The 19,707-nt window shown below is 38.5% G+C and overlaps 1 protein-coding gene across 4 annotated transcripts in view; it reads right to left on the bottom strand.

Annotated features, from left to right (window-relative positions):
- The window catches only part of myo1b (myosin IB), a 68,391-nt gene that overhangs the window by 25,180 nt on the left and 23,504 nt on the right, over positions 1–19,707 (bottom strand). For all 4 annotated transcript variants that reach the window (XM_014996292.2, XM_088002187.1, XM_014996293.2 and 1 more), the window contains exons 4-9: positions 13,599–13,693; positions 10,478–10,582; positions 8,813–8,859; positions 5,965–6,028; positions 2,504–2,602; positions 1,471–1,574 (exon numbers count right to left, since the gene is read on the bottom strand). In XM_014996292.2, coding sequence (XP_014851778.2) covers positions 1,471–1,574; positions 2,504–2,602; positions 5,965–6,028; positions 8,813–8,859; positions 10,478–10,582; positions 13,599–13,693 — 514 coding nt within the window. The remainder of the gene's footprint in view (positions 1–1,470; positions 1,575–2,503; positions 2,603–5,964; positions 6,029–8,812; positions 8,860–10,477; positions 10,583–13,598; positions 13,694–19,707) is intronic.

The following is a 19,707-nucleotide window of genomic DNA, read 5'->3' as shown; positions in this document are numbered from 1 at the left end:
AGTGACTTTGATACATTTTGTTTGTCCTGTCCAGGAGATAAGAGCTGACCAATCTCTGCCCTTTGTACATGAATCATATTTAACGCAGCATGACGCAGATAAAAGGTAAGTCGATACTCAAAGTCAGCAGAGCGTGAAGTTGTTTGCGATTAGAGCGTGCTAGTGTTTGTTTTAACTCAAGCTGTCTATTTTTAAAGCAGAGGTCATTTTACAAGTTACAAAACATATGTAGTCATTTTAAATTGTGCTGAGCAATTAAAGAATTTCAACAACTCATTGAGTAACAGAATGTCCAACAAAAATAAAACATATGGCTTTAACATTCAATAAGACAATACATATGGCATAAGAAACAATTCAAGCATTTCTACAGGATTGAGACTGTAAACTGTAGTGCGAATTTACATCATTTTCTGTGTACACTCAAACACATTTGTAACACAAATGGTTTTTACATCAATATATTCCTTGAAGTGTCAGTTTTTTTATGAAAAGATTGGAACAAAAAAAGTCTGTTATTACTTTCACACCATGGGGAAGACTACTTTCCATAAAGAGGGGTACGGCATTGCTAAAAAACAAATAAAAAAAGCTGGGTGTTCAGAGTGCTATAACCAAGTATATTAATTCAAAGCTTAGTGGAAGGACAAAATGTAGTAAAAACAGGAGCAGATTACAAAGAAAACTGAAGCTTGAGGAAAATTGTGAAGTAAAGATGACTCAAAGTTGGGGGAAGATACTCAAGGACTGAACTGTAGCTGGACGTAACCAGAGCATGGGCTACAACTGTCAAAGTGGTAAAGCACAGAGTCCAAGTTGCTTGAGGTTTAGTGTTAAGTTCCAATGTTTGCAAACCTTTAGGGAGCCAGGCCATCTGCTCCCGCTTCTCTATGGTTTCTTAAGTCTGAAGCCAGTGCAAGTCTATCAGGAGGTTTTAGAGCACTTTCTCTTTCCATCAGGTGGTAAGCTGTATGGAAGTAGTGCCAAAAGTATCAATACCTTTAATAACTATGGTACTGTAATTAACTGGCCAGTGGACTCACCTGACCAAGAGAATCTGTGGGCTGATTTAAGGAGAAAGCTGGGACACCAAAGCCTACAATCCAGCTCAACTGAAAGTCACCAGGTGACTTTAGGTCCTAGCATTCTTATCTCAGAAACAACAGATTAATCATGCCACACCACACTGATGCACTAACTAATGCAAAAGGAATACCAAGCAAATACTGAATGAATATGTACTTAAACCAATTAATATGTCCACAATTGTATCAAAAGTCCTTTTGAGTGTTACAATCTTTTCCAAGTAAATTCAATTTGGGGTTTTCATAAGCCTCAATGAACAGAAATTAACCCCTAAAAATCTTTCAGCATATAGTGAATTATAGTGAAGCATAGATTTAATAGAATTTTTTAAAAGACTTTTTCATTCTAATAAGACATGTGGAGGTTTGTGTTTGTGCAACTTACTCTGACTGTCCTGAAGTTGGCCGCATCATCCAGCCCACTGACCGTGGCAGAGTCCAGGCTCAGGTAGTTGTACTTGCTGAAGTCTCGCTCCACCTTGAGCTTTTCTGTGACAAACAATGCGGTTGATCTTTAATCTGCATTTGCTCGCAGTATGTTTAATTAACAATCAAAGCCTCAATTCCATTGAATTTACAATGCACACCTGGACATTCATAGCCAAGAGGCATTGCCATGGCAAACACCACAACAAAAAAACCCACACAATAGTCATTCAAAAGAACTTTTGCACAATGCTTCCACAAATGAGTTATTGCTGTGACCACTGTTCTCTGGGCTTGAATTGCAAACTTAAAAGCCCACCCCATGTAGAAACAAAGAAATCTATTCCTCTTGTGGGCGCACGTGTCAGGTTTCATTAGTGGCTGCATTAACTACAGCAAATCCCAGCCTCTCTGATGCGAGTACTCTAGGGGTCGATGACCATTATATTGTTCAGGACATAAAACAATGCCTTCAGAGCAGAGAAAGGCAAACAGAGGGAACAGGTTTCATTGCCTGGCTTTGTTCAGAGCAGTGTTTGTTAGGCAGGAAGATCAGGTCGTTAATGTGTAAGCCATGTGTTCCTGCAGCTGCAGACCTGCTGGAGGATGTTTTTAACGCAAGATTTTCACAGAAGCAACTGGACAATTGTTATAGCAAAATGTCCAATTATGATCACCACCCAACATTACATCAATGTGAGGCAAAGGACAAAACAATTGTCAGTCTGGGTTTTCCAGCAGCTGCTGTTCTGATGTTTGCTTCATTAATTCTTGTGAGTCATGTACAGTTTGAAGCTTTAACTTCTTTCATAAAATATTTGCTACATTATTTAATTAGTCTGCATTATGCTACTTTGGCACGATACAGATTGTAGTTTGGATTTTGTCCCCAGTATTTTACAATGCCATTTCATTTTAATTTCCAGTCATAACATTCACATTAATACTTGCATGGCTTTTATTTGGCTTCAACAACCTTTCAGAAAACTTACTCAGCGTGTCGTCTGAAGCTCCAGACAGGAGCTGATAAAAGATGTGGAAGTTCCTCTCTCCTCTAGGCTGTTTCACCACTCGTGACTTCTCCAGCAGATCTATAAGAAAACAAAAGGAAACTGTGACACACAGGACAAGTCGCCTTTACAGGAAGTTTTTTTTTTTACTGCAACTCTATTAGTGACCATATGGCTACCTTTTCCAATGTAATACCCGGTTTTATACAAAACTCAAAAGGTGGTCCTTGTCAAATCATACATTTGTAATGCCTTAGAAAAGTATTCATACCCCTCAACTTTGATGTTACAACCACAAACTTCAATGCATTTCACTGGCATTTTTTTTTTATATAATAGTCGGGTGTAGGAAATGATACACTGACTTTAAATATTGCTCTCATAACAATCTGGAAAGCTTGGAATGCGTTTGTTTTCAGCCCCTTGAGGCAATGCTTTGTAGAGTCATCTTCCACTGCAATTACATCTGTAAGTTATAATGTTTGACTCCAAAAGATTTTCAGAGTGAAATGGGGGGGGAAAAAAAGAAAAAAAAAAAAAAAAAAAAAAAAAAAAAAAAAGACTGTTCTGTTAATGGCTCAAGCTGCATCAGATTGGAATGAAGCCACAGATTCTCAATTAGTTTCAGGCCTGGACTTTGACTGTACCATTCGAACATGATTCAGTCTTAAATTATTCATTATTCACTTGTTGCTCTTGTTGTACTCCTAGGGTTGATGTGCTGTTTGGAGGTGAACCTCCATCTTAGTCTCAAATCTGCAGTCCATCAGCTTTTTTTCTCCTCAGGATGGATCTGTATTTGACTCCATCTTCCCTTTCGACTCTTCTTCAGCAGGGATAGAGAAGCTGGCCCAAGTGGAATGATGAGTTCTAAAGGATGTCGACTTATTTCTATACCCAAATCTGTTGCATGTAGGTTAAATTATAAAATTTGAGGTACATGCTACATGACCTTTCAGATTTGTTGTAAATTGCAAGCAAGTTGGGTTTCTGATGGCTTTCTTCTGTATCTTAGAATAAGTGAGGTTTAATATAAATGCATACTCCAAGTAAAAAAAAAAAAAAAAAAAAAAAAAAAAAAAAAAAAAAACAGCATTTGTTTTTAATTTCATGGCTAAATTAGAAAGACAAAACTGTATCGTTACTTAAATTTTCATAACTGATCCTTCAATAACGGTTCTGCATCGTTTTCCTTTCATGTCAGCTACTCACCACTGAGTTCCTTCATCACAAACTCAAAAGATGCCTTTTAGCTGGTGTTTATTCATCAAACTAGCAAAAACCTTAAGACATGAATATTTTTGAGAGGAGACGCTTGTCATTTTTGGTTATTTAGGATCCACTGGGTAGGAAGAAGTCACTGAAATATTTCACGTCAGCCCTTTCTGCTGAGCCGTTGACTAAGAACCTGATTAAACAAGCACTTTCATCTGCTTACTGCATCAGGCAAACAGAGATTCAACTAAGGACCGCCTGCAGAGCTCAAAGATACTGCAGACTGCTTGACAGCCTCTTCAAGTCCAACTGTGCAGAAGACTTTTTAGACAGAATTCCTTTTCAAGAAACACCTTATTTTAGGAAAGTTAGAAGTTTATTTCACACTTTTTGCCATTATAACCAAATGGCAAAACAAAACTCCCATCCATGAGGGGAAAAAAAAAGTTCCATACTTTCAATGTTTAGAATAAACTCAACACACCGGTGGGAGGATGGGTGCAGACAGGATAGAAGTAGTTTGCAGTTGATTCACAGATTTTCTGCAAAGAGCGAATTACCGGGTCTTTCCACAGTGAGCTAGGGATGTTGGGGTCAGCTGAGGATCAGGCTAAAATGTAATTCTGCGACACCCACAGGTCATGAATCACATAAGTGGCACTTAGGAGTGAGCACATCAATAATAGAACACCCATGACTGAGAGGTCTGCAGCAGCAATGTGGAGCTGTGATCAAAGACGCAGGAAGAAAGTGAGATAGAAGACTAGCAAAAAGCCACTTCTTATATTTTAGCTCATTTTTCTTGATCTCAACATTCAGCTGAGGGCTTTTGGCACCATTACGGAAAAGCACAGGGTAGGAAAGAACAAAAACTATTAGTTATTCTCAGGGTCCTAAAGTGAGTTACACCTGCAGAGGGCAAAAATCTGGTCATCTTGCAATTGCATTTTAAGGCCAGAGTTCCACATTTTCTGTTGCACTCCACCATAAAGTAGATTTATTACATGCCCAGTTCACAACATGCTCCACTGGTGATTTAACATGTTTACAAGTCAACATAATGTGCGAACAAAACCCTGTATTTCAAATCAATCAAATTTTATTTGTATAGCACATTTCAGCAGCAAGGCATTTCAAAGTGCTTTACATAATTAAAAACAGAACCAGAGTCATGTAACATTGAATAAACAGTAAAAAAAGAGAAATATTTAAAAAAATAATAAAGATAAAAATATTAAAACCAGCACCCCTTTTTAACCAGGGGACACACGCACCCCTTCACACTTTCAAGAAGGGGCACCAAAATGTAACAAAATTAAAACATTTTTTAAAAAAAAGTAATTTGAGGGAAAAATTGGCCAAGATTTATAGAGAAATAAATTAAAAAAACAAAAGCAATCCATCTAGTCTTGCATCTGCTTTCACACCCCATCTGTCAAGCCGTCCATCCAGCCAAGTCTAAACGAGTCACATGACTATGGCTCTTGTCCACAGACTATTGCCAGCGTTAAACCGACTCAGGCAGGCAGGGAGACAGAAGCACACTTGTGTGTCTGCCATTAGTTTCCGTCTTTGTTCACAATGTTTTGTCTGTGCTGGCTTCCCCCGCCAGAGGTCACAGAAACAGAAGCAAGATCAAATCAAAACAGGCAAGGATAAGCTGTCAGGGAGAATGTCAGGAATGGGATTCATGCTCCCTTTTGTTTGGTCTGACTTCCACCATCCGAAAAGGTAACATTTGGAAATGATTTATATATGATGTCACTGCAAGACACAGAGTGAAGGCTATACAAGATATTTCAGACCATCAAAATATGAATGTTTCCATGGCATACCAGCACATCAATTACAAATCTGAAGACGTATTCACATCCCTTAAACATTTACACATTCTCACATCAATTCCACAACCGAATGTATAAAATATATTGTCAGACTAATGCAAAGTGCAGAATTGTGAAGCTAAAGGAAATAGTTTTTAAAGATTTTACAAATAAAATTCATTCAAGAGAATAACTTGATAAAACTGATTTTCAGAATATTAAATACATCCATGTCCTCCAATTTCACAATTATATACTTATGTTGCTCCTTCACAAAATCTAGTAAAGTAAATAAAAATGTAAATATGATTACTGTCACAAGGCAATAAAAATTGAGTAAATTCTCAAAATATTTTCCATTAACCTCTACTTTGATTTAAATCAGTTTTCTCCATTTGTACTCACAGTTGCTGATGACTCCACCCAGCGGATCTCCTTTGAAGTCAAACTCTATGTCCATGTATTTTCCCTGAGGGTCAGAGTGGAACAGTTAGATGCGAGCTCTTATTTACTCAGACGTTCATATTCCTCTTTTCTTTGAAAATGCTTAAAATGAGTTCTGATAAGTTCACATTAAGATTTTTTTTTTGGTTCAGCTATATTCCCTTTCAAGTGGATGGTTAACTCAAGTTATTTTGAAGTTCTTCTCCCTTAATATTGTGGGTTAGACTAGAAAGTCTTGTATGGGATTTTTTTTTTCTCTTCTGATGTATTAATAGCAGCTCGGTTGCCAGATGAAACCAGGCACGGCTGGAAAACAGGCTCAACCAAACTCAATAAGCCCTCTCTGCACTCAGTAAAATGAAGTGAGGGATTCATTCATAAAATGATGGACTTCTGATGAAGTGGCAACTAGTGAGGAGGCCTAAAGTCTCTGCTCGAGCCAAGGTCTGCTAAATATAACAGGATCAGACGTATAATCCATTGAGGTGATCACAACAGCATGCCTGTTTACTTTTGTTTGGAGGCAACAACGTATGGTAAATAATTGCAAACACTGTTGAAAGTAAAAGTGGGGCAGAACGTGTGAATGGCATGTTGAATAGCAAGCTGGGGCTTGCTGGAATAACCAGTTTCTAACTTCATCTGTGTGGCAGGAAGGGAGGAGGCAAAATTACTGGAAGTGCTAAAAGTTAAGATAAAAGGTTGCGATTTTATGCTAAATAAACATGTTAAAAATATTAACATGAACAGAAGCCAAACTGATGGGATATTTTGTAGGAAAGTGAAACTGTTGTTCACGTCTAACAAATCTGAGGCAGATAGTGTGGGAATGTCTTGTGTGGAAAAATACTCAACACACCCATGTCTGTCATAATGCAATTACCTGGAAATGTGTAGTCTGGATTTGGGTATATTTATAGAAGGACCAAACGAGACATTGTTGCATTATCCCTAGGATGTGATTTATGTAGAAAAAAATGTATCCTCGTTGTTACTCAACTTGCTCATTTTGAGCAACTGGTAAAATAAGTACAAAGAACTGAAATCAATTTGAATAAAAAGAGATTAATTACATACAAATGTCAAATTTTTGACCAGGATATTTATAGCACCAGTACAAGAGTTCATTATATATTTATGGCAGCTTTATCTCCAGCTGCCATGCTTTCAGAAACAAATATTTATTGTTGGAGGGATGGAGAAATGAAAGGATTTGATGGACAGAACAAAGATCTCAACAAACGGATGATTTGATAGATGGACAGTGGGCGCTTGGAGGGATGCAGAAATGGAGCAACAGAAAGTTGGAAGAAAGGACATTGATGGCTGATGGAGGGAAATATGTGCAAATGGAATATATGGATTGTTAGACAAATGTAGAAATGGTTGACCAGACATTTGGACAGACAGATTGACAGCGCTGGACGGACAAAAGGATTGGCTGAATTAATTGATTGATGATTGTAAACACTGAAGGGACGAACAACCCGATCAATAAAGGGACTAATCTACACAAGGTTGGATTGAATGCATAGAAGATGGAGAGCTGGATGATGAACATTTTTTTAAATATATATGTTTTTCTATTTTCAATTTAATCCTGCACCTTACAAGGCTAAAAGAACCCCACACAGTTAAATGGCATTTTTGCAACGATGCTGTTCTACACCCTGAAGTCCAATACCAAGACAATGTTTCAAGTAAAAAATGTAATACACTCAGTGCACAAACAGTGGTGTGTGTGGGCCAATGTTACTGTGCAAAGCAATAAATGTGTCCCAATTACATGGTAGAGAAAAAAAAAAAAAAAACAGGTACAAGGACACTGTGATGATAGAAAAGTCTTCGCCTAAACTACCAGTTTGTGGTTTAAATCCCGACTGCTCCCCAACGTGCATCTCTAAGGGGAACGTGTACACACACAGTGACAAATCAAAAGAAGGACAAAGGTAAATGGCTATAAAGGATGGATTAATTTATGAAGCCAGAAGAAATTCAGCTCAACAGTTTTTATTATTTCCATTTTCTGAAGTCAGGATCTGCACAGTTCATTTCAGAGTTTGGAGTAGCACTTTGTGGGTGGCTTTTAAACCATATTTACAAGAAAACATTCTTAAGATAAAGTTGCGTTTAGAATTATCTTAGTTTTAATTGCAATCTGAAGAAGATCTACATTTCCAGATTATCTGAGGACTCATGCAGGAGGAGATCATGGTCATGAACGTGATCATGAACACACATGATCACGTTCATGACGTCGATCACGTCATGAATGTGATCGACATAAATGGCCCGACTTTCAGAACACACCACGGGAACGCACACAAACAGCCAAGCTAAATAAAATATTCCAAGAAATTAAGAACCCATAATGACACTGTGCCATAAACCGCAAAAGGTCTTTACTAAAGAAGGTGGCAGTAGCTTTGTCCACTGCACATCAGTGGAAAGTTGAGTGGATGGGGGGGAAAAAAAGAAAATAAAATGTGGTTAAATTAGAAAAAAATAAAAGGGTGCTAAGGAAGAGGTAATCACAGCCTTGAGACTCGAAGCAAAACCTTTGGAAGAATTTAGGAACAAGTTTCCATCTTATTAAAGAGACATAACTTGAATGTAATAAGTCATGTTGAACTACTCTGCATCCCTTTGAACTTAACTTCCTAAAATCAACTTTAACGAGATTCCAACTTATTGAGGTGCATGTAGAGTTAGAAGTCAAAGTGAGCATATTTTACACAAATTTCTCAAAATCTGCATATATACATAATAAATTTGTTCCTTTTACAAGACAATAAAAGTTGATACTTACAAATCTTGAAGAGTTGTCATTCCGTACAGTTTTTGCATTTCCAAATGCTGCAGAGAGAAAAAACCCCAAAAAGTTAAAATTATAAACAAAAACATTTGATTAAAATTGGTCTGAAAGCTGCAATGTAAAGAGCAGCTAAGCCAAGTTCTGTTCCATATTTTTAAGCCGTTTTCATTATTGATCCTTGGCATTGTCCTTCTCTGGTCACCTGTCAATCATAACAGACCTGAATGTCAAAGCCATTTGCACTGATGATAGCCCATAATTCTGTGAGGATTAAGCAAAGCACCAGCGCTTTCCAGGCTTAGGAGGGACTAAACCTTTATATGTCACGCCACATTCGAGTCAAAGTGGTTCCATATGAGCCCTTGCTTGCAAATAAACAAAAACAAGATGCTCTCCAAGGAGCACAATGCAAACCTACAATGTTCACCAGAGGACATTTTTAAAAAGGACTACGTTTCTCTGCAGTTTTCATTTCCTTTATTTCATATCCACATTTAAATGCTATTAAATGTACCACATAGCAGAGCGCTATTAGCATAACAGCTTAATTGCTGATAGCAGCTGAATAATGTGTGTTTAAGTATTCGAATAGTGTGAATGTGTGGGTTGTTTGTCTGGAACAGCGACAGCCAGAGGGCAAGGAACACACAGAATAAGAGATGCTGAGATAAAGGGCTGAAGAGAAATCAGAGCAAGAAGTGAAAAATGGAGGGTAACAAAGAATGAAAGCAATAACGAAAGTGAAGCAGAGCATCACAGAGAGCAAGCATGATAAATCTGCTGTGTTTGGCTGCATAAACAGTTCCCTCCTTTTTCCTCTTTTGTGCGTCTCTGTGTTGGGGCAATTAGATCGGCAGGAGCTAAACTCTTGCAGATGTGCAGGGTTTTCCACTGCAAGTCAACCTTACAGCTTCATTTTTCATGGGCACTTCCTGTCCACTGCCCCCCAATTAAAAAAAGAAAAAAAGGCAATTCTCTGCCAGCACTGGGATGCACAAAAGACAGTGTAGGGGATATGAATCACTTTTTCTTAACCACCCGTGCACAAAAGTCAACGTATGAAAACAGCAAAGGTTTGCACACGTTGAGCTCCCTCATATTCCATCAGGTTGCTACCAGATACCTTAATGTACATAGTGGGACTGCTTATGATTGATGCATCTCCTTGTAGGTTTGTCATTGTGCCATACACTTTCATTTCCCCCCACACAAAATGGATTGAACAGTACTCATAGTTGAAGCAGATTTGGGCCATAAAACAATCCCTCAAGCTTTAAACATCTGACCTGAAAAGTGTGTTCCTTGCTTTTCAAAACTGTTCGGAGTTTTAATTCAGTTCATTTCTGGACTTCAAAATGTGTAATGCCAATCCCCTCCAACATGATGCTGCCACTGCCATATTTAACAGTAGAAATGGTTTAATCATGGTAATGTACAATGTTCTTGAACGTTTAAGCCTAGCCCAAGTATTCAACTCGGATCAAGGAGTTTAAATTCTACAACAACTTTTCAGAATTAAATATACATCTCTTCACCAAATTTTGGATGCTTTCTATCAAACATCTCTTGAACTGGAGCAGATTGTTAGTTTCATCAATATGCAAACATCAGAGAGCCGAGCCTCCAAACTGGGATGCAGCTCGAGCCACTGTCACTCACCCTCCAGCACAGGATTGGACTGCAGCAGCTGTTCCTTGACCTTGTTCACCTCCTGGCCCTTCCCACACACTGCCGCCACATATGACATCACCAGCTTACTGGCCTCTGAAACACACACACAGAGATATCAGAAGCATTAGGTCAAAGCCTCTCAGACATGACAGAAGAGCAAGTGCACCGCGCCGGCTCATTGCAGTGTTCTCCATAAAAAAAATAAAAAGAAAATCCCCATTACATCACCCCTCGGCACCCATGAGAGTTAAAGGCGGAGACCCCATTTAAGAAGCTCCCTTTGTTGAGTTGGACTCTGTGGTTTGATGATTTTGTGATGAAATTATGGGACATACTTCATTGGGAAGCAAAGAAAACCCCGTAGAAAACCTATCTGGGTGCAATGATCACTGTTCATCCACTGTTCCCAGTGATTGAAATTGGTTTGGGAATAGGCGTTCCAATGGAGGGACTCTCCAAAAATTAACTTTCTGTCTGCAGCAGAGGCTCAGTAGGAAACATGCCTCATGATTGGAGAGTTGGCACAAGAATCATTTCTGAGCTACTAGTGAGATCGACAGTGACCCAAAACTGATGTGTGACCTGCCAAAAAGAGTTCTGTGCTCCGAGCTGTTGATGGTAAAAGCTAAAGGCTCACTTATTTAAGATTGAGAAAGATAAAAATATAATGCAAGAGTTGAGAGACCTTTCAACAAAGAGAAGTTTCTTATAAATAGTATGTACTTTCATAGCTACGAAATAAACTGAGCTTTTCTTGCATAAAATAAGGCTTTAATGCGTTTCTATAAAAAAAAATAGAGCTCTCATAATATTGGTCACAGCTGCTTGATTTTACATAAACTATATAAAAGAAAGTTAAGGGGGAGAAATGGAACCTTACAGACATGAATGAAAATGGCCATATCGATTCTGTAGCTTTTAATGGCCTTATTACTTTAAAGCCCCAGGGCAGCCGAGATGACGGAAATCCAAATTTATCTCAGACTTGACTGCAGCGATGACTCCTTGGAGCAGAGTTTAATAAACATGAGAAAGAGACTTTAAAGGAAGTTTTTTTGGGGGGAAAAAAATAAATAAAAACATGAGCGATCAAACTGGACTTTATACTGCCTTCATTTAGGCTTCTGCAATTGTTGCATCAAACATATTGCAATGATTTATTTGTAGTGTAAATATTTTTGTCGCAACAAATAGATACCCTATGCTCCCTGAGCAGCAGAGGTTTTTGTTGTAAAATCCAAGCAACATATTATGTAAATATAAATATGATAAATATAATATAAATATGTAAACATGTGCAAAAGCCCCTCAAATGCATCTTTTGTAGTAGCATAATCTGTGAAAATTTCAGAAACACTGTAGAAAAAAGGTTTTTAAAATGTTTCAACCAACTTAGAAACTATTGATGAAGTGATTTTCTTTTCTTTGATGTTCATATGTACTAAAAGTAAAGGTTGGCTTTTTCAGTAAAAGTTGGTTACTGCAACAGAAGATGAGATTTATTTGCACCATCTTTACCAGCGGGGCAAAATAACTGCGAACTTCATTGAGTGGATTCCATCTGCATTCCCACCATCTGTGCCCAGCCTACTGGATATTCCAATTACCTGCAAGGCAGCAAAACTCAGCAACCGGGAAATGCCATTCTTTTATGAAAGTGCAACAAAAAGAAGCTTTGCATGCAAAAAAAGAAATACAAATTATCTGGAGTTAAAAGCTTTTATCTGAAGAGGCTCCATTTATGGATCAATGCCCATGAGGTGTAGGTTTTCTGTCAGAGTACAGCCGTTAGTGTAATCTTAATGTTGGGTCTTCGTATAAACCCAAGTAGCTTGACAACATTTGTACAGAGGATGCTGGTCTTTGACTCCTCCACCTTTATTATTCCACATGCACTCTCTTTAAAGTCAGAATCATCATCATGTTTCATGTGCAAACATGATAAAACAAAACTCTCATTCAAATCTGCTATGGGACTTGTTATATAAAAACAACCCACATGTTTCAGTATTCCAGAAAATTATTTTGACTACACTCTGAACAAAGAAGTACAGAGATTATATTCTTTAGAAAGCAACCACAGCACAAACAACTTTTGTAAAGATACCATTTATGATTAGGCGTTCCCCTCCCACACCCCAAGCACAGATAAGGGAGGAAGAGCGGTCTATCAAACGTCCAAAACAGATGCGTTACCGTTATCAGCAACAATAAGGCAACAATTTTTTCCGGCAGCTTCCTGGTATGAGCATACCTACAGAGTCTAAAAAGCATAGTGATGATGGATGCTGGAGCCTAAAGCTACACTCAGACAGCAGCAGAAATCTGATTTCTGTTTCAGCTCAATCTTAAGCACAGACTGCATTGTCATTTCAGAGCAGTTGGATCAAATTTGTGTCCAGACGTACAGGTTGCTGTGGAAATGCTGTGGGTGTTAATAAGTAGGTGGGCACACTTGTGAAACAGCTAGCAATAACCGGTTCCTTCCAGTTTTGCCTGTAAAAGCCAGAGATTTAACATTTTTTTTGTCTACAGTCTGCTCTCTGTACTTTACAGAAATTCAGTTAAACTGACACCTCACCGATGGTTTCTTGCACTGCAGATGAAGATAATTCTACTAAGAAGGTCTTTGGAAATAAGAATGTTTTTTTTATTTCTTAGTTTCATGTTCCAATAGCTTTTCCTATAGAGGTGCATTTAAAATTAGAATATCAGACATTTATTTTCGTAGAATAAAAACGTGAGTCATGGATGTTAAAATTTACGATTGACCAACGCTAGATTAAAAAAAAACAAAACAAAAACACACACACACATATATGCGAGACCTACAGCTCGTTTCTGGTGTTTCTCATCATCTTGAGAACACCATAAATTCTCTGTAGGGATCAAGTCAGGCCAATTCAGACCTCAAGAAACCTGAATGTTGTTCTTTTCCAGGTCCTACTGAAATGGTTCATTTAGAGCAGCAGTCAATTTTTCCTCCTTAGCCCAAGTAAGTTGTTTCCATTTTTCTTGATGAGAATCACCAATGTTCTACTTTAAGAGCATTTAAGCATTTACCTTTACATAAAAAAAATGGGGGTATACAAAAAATGGCTGTTCTCACCGGTTTTCCCAGCTCCACTCTCCCCAGTGATGAGAATACACTGATCCTTGTCCTGGTCCCTCAGTGAGCGGTAGGCCTCATCTGCCAAAGCATAGCTGAAAGAGAGAGAAAAATCTGTAAATCTCCATATTTTAACTTTTCATCTAAACAGTAAATTTGCCAATTTAGAGGGAAATTCAGAAGCAGCACTATAAAAATAAGTTCAGAGTAATGGAAGGCTTTTGCACCAAGCCACATGGCGTCTGCTCTAATCAAAAGCATGTGGGTTCATCGGAAATTAGGTTGCATCTGCAGGGCATCCGCTACACTGGAGCAGTTTGCAGCTTTATTTAGCGACACTGCCTGGTTCATATTTGGGATTTGGAAGCACAGTTGTCCATTTCCTGCTGCTGTTCTGAAACATGCCTACCAAAGTACAACAAGTCAGCTATTTGAACAAGGATCATTTAAGGATGGGCAATGCAAGACGTTTTGACAAGGCCTCATTCATCATAACAGAGTAGAACTGTATGCTTTATACCAGAGTTTGTCCACACTTTTGCCCCTGTTCCCTCCCCCCCTCCTTTCTTTGTTCATACCCAAGCAGATGTTTGCATAATGTAATTACTAAATGACAGTGGAAACAAACCTTGATGGATAAGAAAAATGATGCAAGGGGGTTTGAGGGGTATTTAATACAACAAAGCTTATTGTTGCACATTCCAGGACACTTATACAATGGGAAAGAGGGACTCATTAAAACAGTAACACTCCCACTGAATACAACATCATTTCATTTGTTCCCTTCATGTGGACAATACCTTATGAGAAATGAAGAGGAGGGTGTGAATAATATGTGAACCGCATCATAATGATCAGTTTTTCTTTTGTAAATCTGACACTTAACAGACCTACTAACATGCATCACTAATGATTATAGATTATACAGCAGTTCAAGATTCTACTAATTATTTTAAACATTACCAGAAGAGCTGCCTTAAATGTAGTGGGTTTTATAATTTGCTAGCTTTAAAATAAAACCAGACATGACAAGGTGAAAAAGTTTGTACAATTTTGACAATATTTAATGGTTTACATGGCCTTTTAACTTAAACTGAACATCGGTTTGTGCAATTCCTTGATCGCATTGTTTAGGATATCTCATATCTTCCTGATTGGCAAAACTAGGCATCTTTACCATTGGCTACCTTTAGCTCAACTTTCTAACATAATGATATTGTAGTACTTTTCAGATCCTGGCTCTGGAAAGGCCAGTCCTAGTTATATGACCTAGAATTTCAGATTGCATTTCACGGTGGGTCCCAATTTGAATTTTAAAATCCTCTGCAGCACCATCTGAGATACATGGGCCCCACACTAAACATTGACTCAAGGGACAAAACAAATCTTTGGCACTTTCAGTTTGAAACGCCTTGCATCATGAAACAAGTTACATTTTTATACAAATCCTGATAAATTGTAAGAGTCACTTTTTCCCAAACATGTTGGCTATACTTCTCAGAATGTCAACATGCATCAACTGTTACTCTAAAAGAGAAACATTTGTCCATGCTTTAGCAACATCATTCAGCCACTTCAGCTCCTTAGGACCATTAAATTCCTCATCACTTCCTTCAAATTGCCTTATTCAAAACACAAAACTCATTTAAGCCCTTTGCATCCAGAATATCTTGATCTTTCAGTCATATTCTATATTGAACAGGTGAGTGTTGAAATGTGATTCTTTCCATTTAGTGGTCCATGTATGTTCCAACAAAGGTCTGTCACCACAACAGACAGCAATGGTCTACTAATCTCAAACACCATTCTACCATCACATACTAAAGACACCACTTACTGGAAGCAGAAACCCATAGGAAGAATGTTATGTTTGTGTCGAGAACCACAATCTCATTTAAAAGCCAACTCTAATACTGAGTCGCACCCCAGTGCAAAACTACTCAAGGGAACATCTAAGGTGTTGTCTAGAAGATTAAACCAATCTAGAATGTCTGCAAACAAAATAAAGATGAGACACTGACCTCGATTGTCCTAGCAACATGTTTTGTAGATCTGGAGAAGGCTAAATTCAGATCTATGTTTGGGTGGAGTTTTATGGGAACACAGGGCATTATCACCTTTTATGGGTGTCCAGTTTATGTATTACAAAAAGGGTTGCATTCACATTTTTGGCACAAAGTCAAACTGCTTCCTGGTGTGGTGTAGTCTGTGATAGGAATGCTCTCGGTTACAGATTCAGTTTGTAGTTTTAATTGACAGGATCCTGGGGCATAATCACAGCGCAAAAAAGCTTTACCTAAAACTATATTGTTTGACATCACAATTACTTTTTCATGTCCTAAAAAGTATGAATAGCCATCAGGGTAGCGCACAATTAAAAAAAATCTGTTGAGAAACAATTATCACAGTAACTGCCGTCTAAGTAACACAGGGGTTAATTTTGAAGGAATGCTTAAAAAAAATTCCAGGTGTCCAATTTTGTTTGCGTGGCTCGAGGGTTGGAGAACGTGTAATCTCCTAGGTCTTAACATCATCATTAATCAAATATTTATAAAGCACAAGATCTGCAAGACATGAAAGCAGGAAGGAATTTCTGACATGTACAAACACCAAGGGATTTTCATGCAACACTACTGATCAATCTCAAAAATAAATTGTCATATAGCATGTTGTGTGTTGATCCATGCAGTTGTAAAAGGCATCAAAAATATAAGCTTCTGATTTTGGAGCCTGAACCTACTCAGTAGGCTCAAAAATACAGCAAACGGGTCATGAACAATCCAAATTTCAAATATGCATGACACTCAAAATAGAATAGATTAATGTAGACAAATTAGCAAGGTTGGAATAAATTGGCAAACGTTTTAGTTCAGTCTATGCTGCTGAGGCCAGAACTTCTAGCATATAATTACATGGTGAACTAACAATGAACCTTGATTTGCAGTGGTTGATTGGGCTTGGAAACATTGCCAGAAAGTGTGCCAGAGATGAACAGCCTGATGAATGCAATCCAGACCTCAATACCAAGTTAGAGCACAAGCTGGCTAATTAAACTAAGGGTTCTGCACCGTCGCACATTATTTTGAGTCAGATAAAACTCAATTCTACTACTAAAAGTCTTACATTCCAGGTGACTAGATTATTCTGATAAAACAGGAGGCATAGAGGATGTTTGCAGGGCTGCCTATAGCTGTCATTCTGTACTAAGAAATGTCTGTTACCTTTGCAAAAATCCAAGAAGATTGTTCTAACAATAGAAGTCAAAAACCATCATTGCGACATTGATGTGGCCTTGAATCCACTTTAACAGTGAAAAAGCTACATTTACATCTCCTCAAAAACGTAGTTGACTATGACAAAAGGCCTGAAATGACACTGAAGCTGCTTTGAGTTGTTTGGCTGTGTGATCTTCATTTCGAAAAATGAAGCTAGACCATTTTTTTTTGAGAATCTAAAGAGTACAAGCCTTGTTTGCAGTACTTAAGGTATACAAGAGTCTCTCTAAAACAGCACAGGAGAGAACTTTGTACCAAGCTTTTGTTGTCATAACTTGCAGTTTCAAAAGTTAAAACTTTCTGTCTATGGAAAAAAAAAACAAAAAAAAAACTTTTCATAAGGCACAAGAAAATAGAGTTGCTCCAGCTGCATAAGGACAAAAAAAAAAGAAAAAAAAAGCAGCAACTTCTCCCAAACTTGTTGCTAAATAGTGATGGTGCAAGCAGACAGACAGACTTAAAAACCAGCAAATATTTGATCATTAAAGTTCTGCAACTTCATACAGCAGAACAGCAAAATTTATATTTTGGGCAGAAAAAAAAAAAAAAAAACTAAAATCTCTCAAAATATCAACATTAAATATGTATTCATATGTGGCTTTTGAAAATAGCCTCTAAGCAGCAATTATTACTTCCCAACACACCCACATTTGAGTTAAAAAAAAATAAAAATTTACAAGTCTGATAGATTCCAACCTCAAATTTCTGTTGCTGCAAATGAAAAATTGAAGGCTCAACAACACTCCGACCAAGTTTATAATAAAATGCATTTTATTTTTCTGTGAATCTATGTTTCAATGCTGCCATTGCACCTGAATTTCTCCATTACAGAAATAAAATGTGCTTAATCCATTATATTTTTTTTTTATTAATGACCAAATGCTGCATTAAGTAAAGGACTATAAAATTAGGCGATAAAGGTTAACAAGTGTAAATAAGACGTCTCATTTCAACATTTGTTACCAGTTGTACAACTGGATTGCATTCTCTGTTTATTCAAGCTAAACCCTCATTTAATCCACGCCCATACAATTCCTGATCACAAGCCAACCCCTGTTCCACCTCTATGCCAGAACACCAGTTTGTGTGGCCGAGACTTGCATTGCGTCACTGCAAAAAAAAGGACAGCACAGCAGATGTCTGCTTTGTGAAAACACTCCTAGTGCCTGACCTGATCCTGACAATGAGCAAGCCATCATGCAATTATTGCGCCCCTAGACAGCAGGAGTTTGGAGGGGGTGGGCTGCCCCATGAGGCCCAGTGATGTCAAAAGAGGGGGGAGGTCTTTCTCCAGAACACACACTATCAAAGGATTTATGAATAGCCATCACTAATCACAATATGAATAGGGGTCAGAAGAGACAAGCCACACCTACAACTGCATTTAATTTAAAGTCTTAAAGTGAGAAAAATTTTATGGCAAAAACATCTGTAGGCGAAGACAACCAGAGTAGCAAAAATTATTTATAGTCTGGAATTACTTTATCATTAGGACCCTAACGGCAGCCTGAGCAGCAACTGGCTTATAAATGGAAGTCAAAAATGATGAAGCACCAAGGTCCCCATCAAAGACTGAAGAAGCGGTGAGTATGGTACCCAAAATCCCAGAGCTCTCCCAGATCACTGTGCATAGCTAAGGGTGTGCATGTGTGTGCACATGGAGGTGGGGGTTAGGCAGGGATAAGGCCTTGGACTGTAAATGCTGCTTGGCACCTCCCCTTCACATCTGCCTGCAGGCTGTAATTTGGACTTGCACGTGGCAGCGGGTGAGCACAAAGCCACACTGGCACATGAGGTAAGCAGCAGAAAATAGTCTAGTCAGTTTTTTTCCCCCTTCAGCCTCTGGTAAGTGGGGCAACAGGAGAAGATGATGGGTCTGCTGTTTGTGACCTGAATCTTAAGAAGGGTGGAGTGACTGACAGGCAGAATCAGCACACTTTATTAGCACCTCAAATCATGGCTTTAAAGAGGTAATCTATGGATTGGTCTGATGCCCACCAAACTACTTGAAGATGACAAGCCCTTAAAAAAAATAAAAAAGCCTAATATCTTTCTCAGAAGCACTTTATCATACCGACACAGTCCGCTCACTTCTAAATGTTGCACAGCCATCATTTTCAAAGCACATCGTTTGTTAGCAAATACCGTCTGTTTTTAGCCGTACACATTCGGGGGCTAAATGGTGGCCTCTGATCTCAGCATGACCCGGTTTCTCCAGAGCCCTCAGGAAATCCGCCTGGCTTTGAAGGAACAGCCAAGGAAGAAACTTCCTGATGCTGATGACCAGGTGGAAGAGGGAGGTGGCTGTTACAAGAAACAGACACACAAATATGGTGCCACCAGACAGCTTAAAGACCAACCTACTGGAGTAGCGGAGGGAAGGTGAAGGGGGCAAGCTAATGGATGCACACACACACACACACACACACACACACACACACACGATCTTGGTTGTGACAGATGTTGACCATCTGTGCAAAATGATTTGCTATAAAGAAGGTGTTAAGCAGAAGATCACCTTATAGGGGCCAACATGACAAATGAGCTGAAAGATGAGAGCTTTACATTCAAGAGGAATTAGAAAGTGACATGTGCAAGGTGCACCAAACAACTTCTTCCTCTCCAAATTAAAAGCTCCACAGCTAGAGATCTCTGATCAATCTAATATTCACTAGAGGCTTTCTAAGACCTCTCATCAAACTGAAGGGGTTCAGAGCTTTAATTTTATGTTGGCGCACACCAATTTAGTGTTCCACAGGAGGGGGAATCCACCAACACCGCCAACTGTGTGATCCTCAAAAGCAGGAAATAAGCATGCAGTGCAAGGTAGCAAA

This window comes from Poecilia mexicana, unplaced genomic scaffold (genome assembly GCF_051168715.1).
Source record: "Poecilia mexicana isolate PSO_F unplaced genomic scaffold, ASM5116871v1 scaffold_2, whole genome shotgun sequence".
NCBI lineage: Eukaryota > Metazoa > Chordata > Actinopteri > Cyprinodontiformes > Poeciliidae > Poecilia > Poecilia mexicana.
The sequence above is the reverse complement of the archived record's forward strand: the minus strand, read 5'-3'. Positions and strand labels throughout refer to the sequence as shown.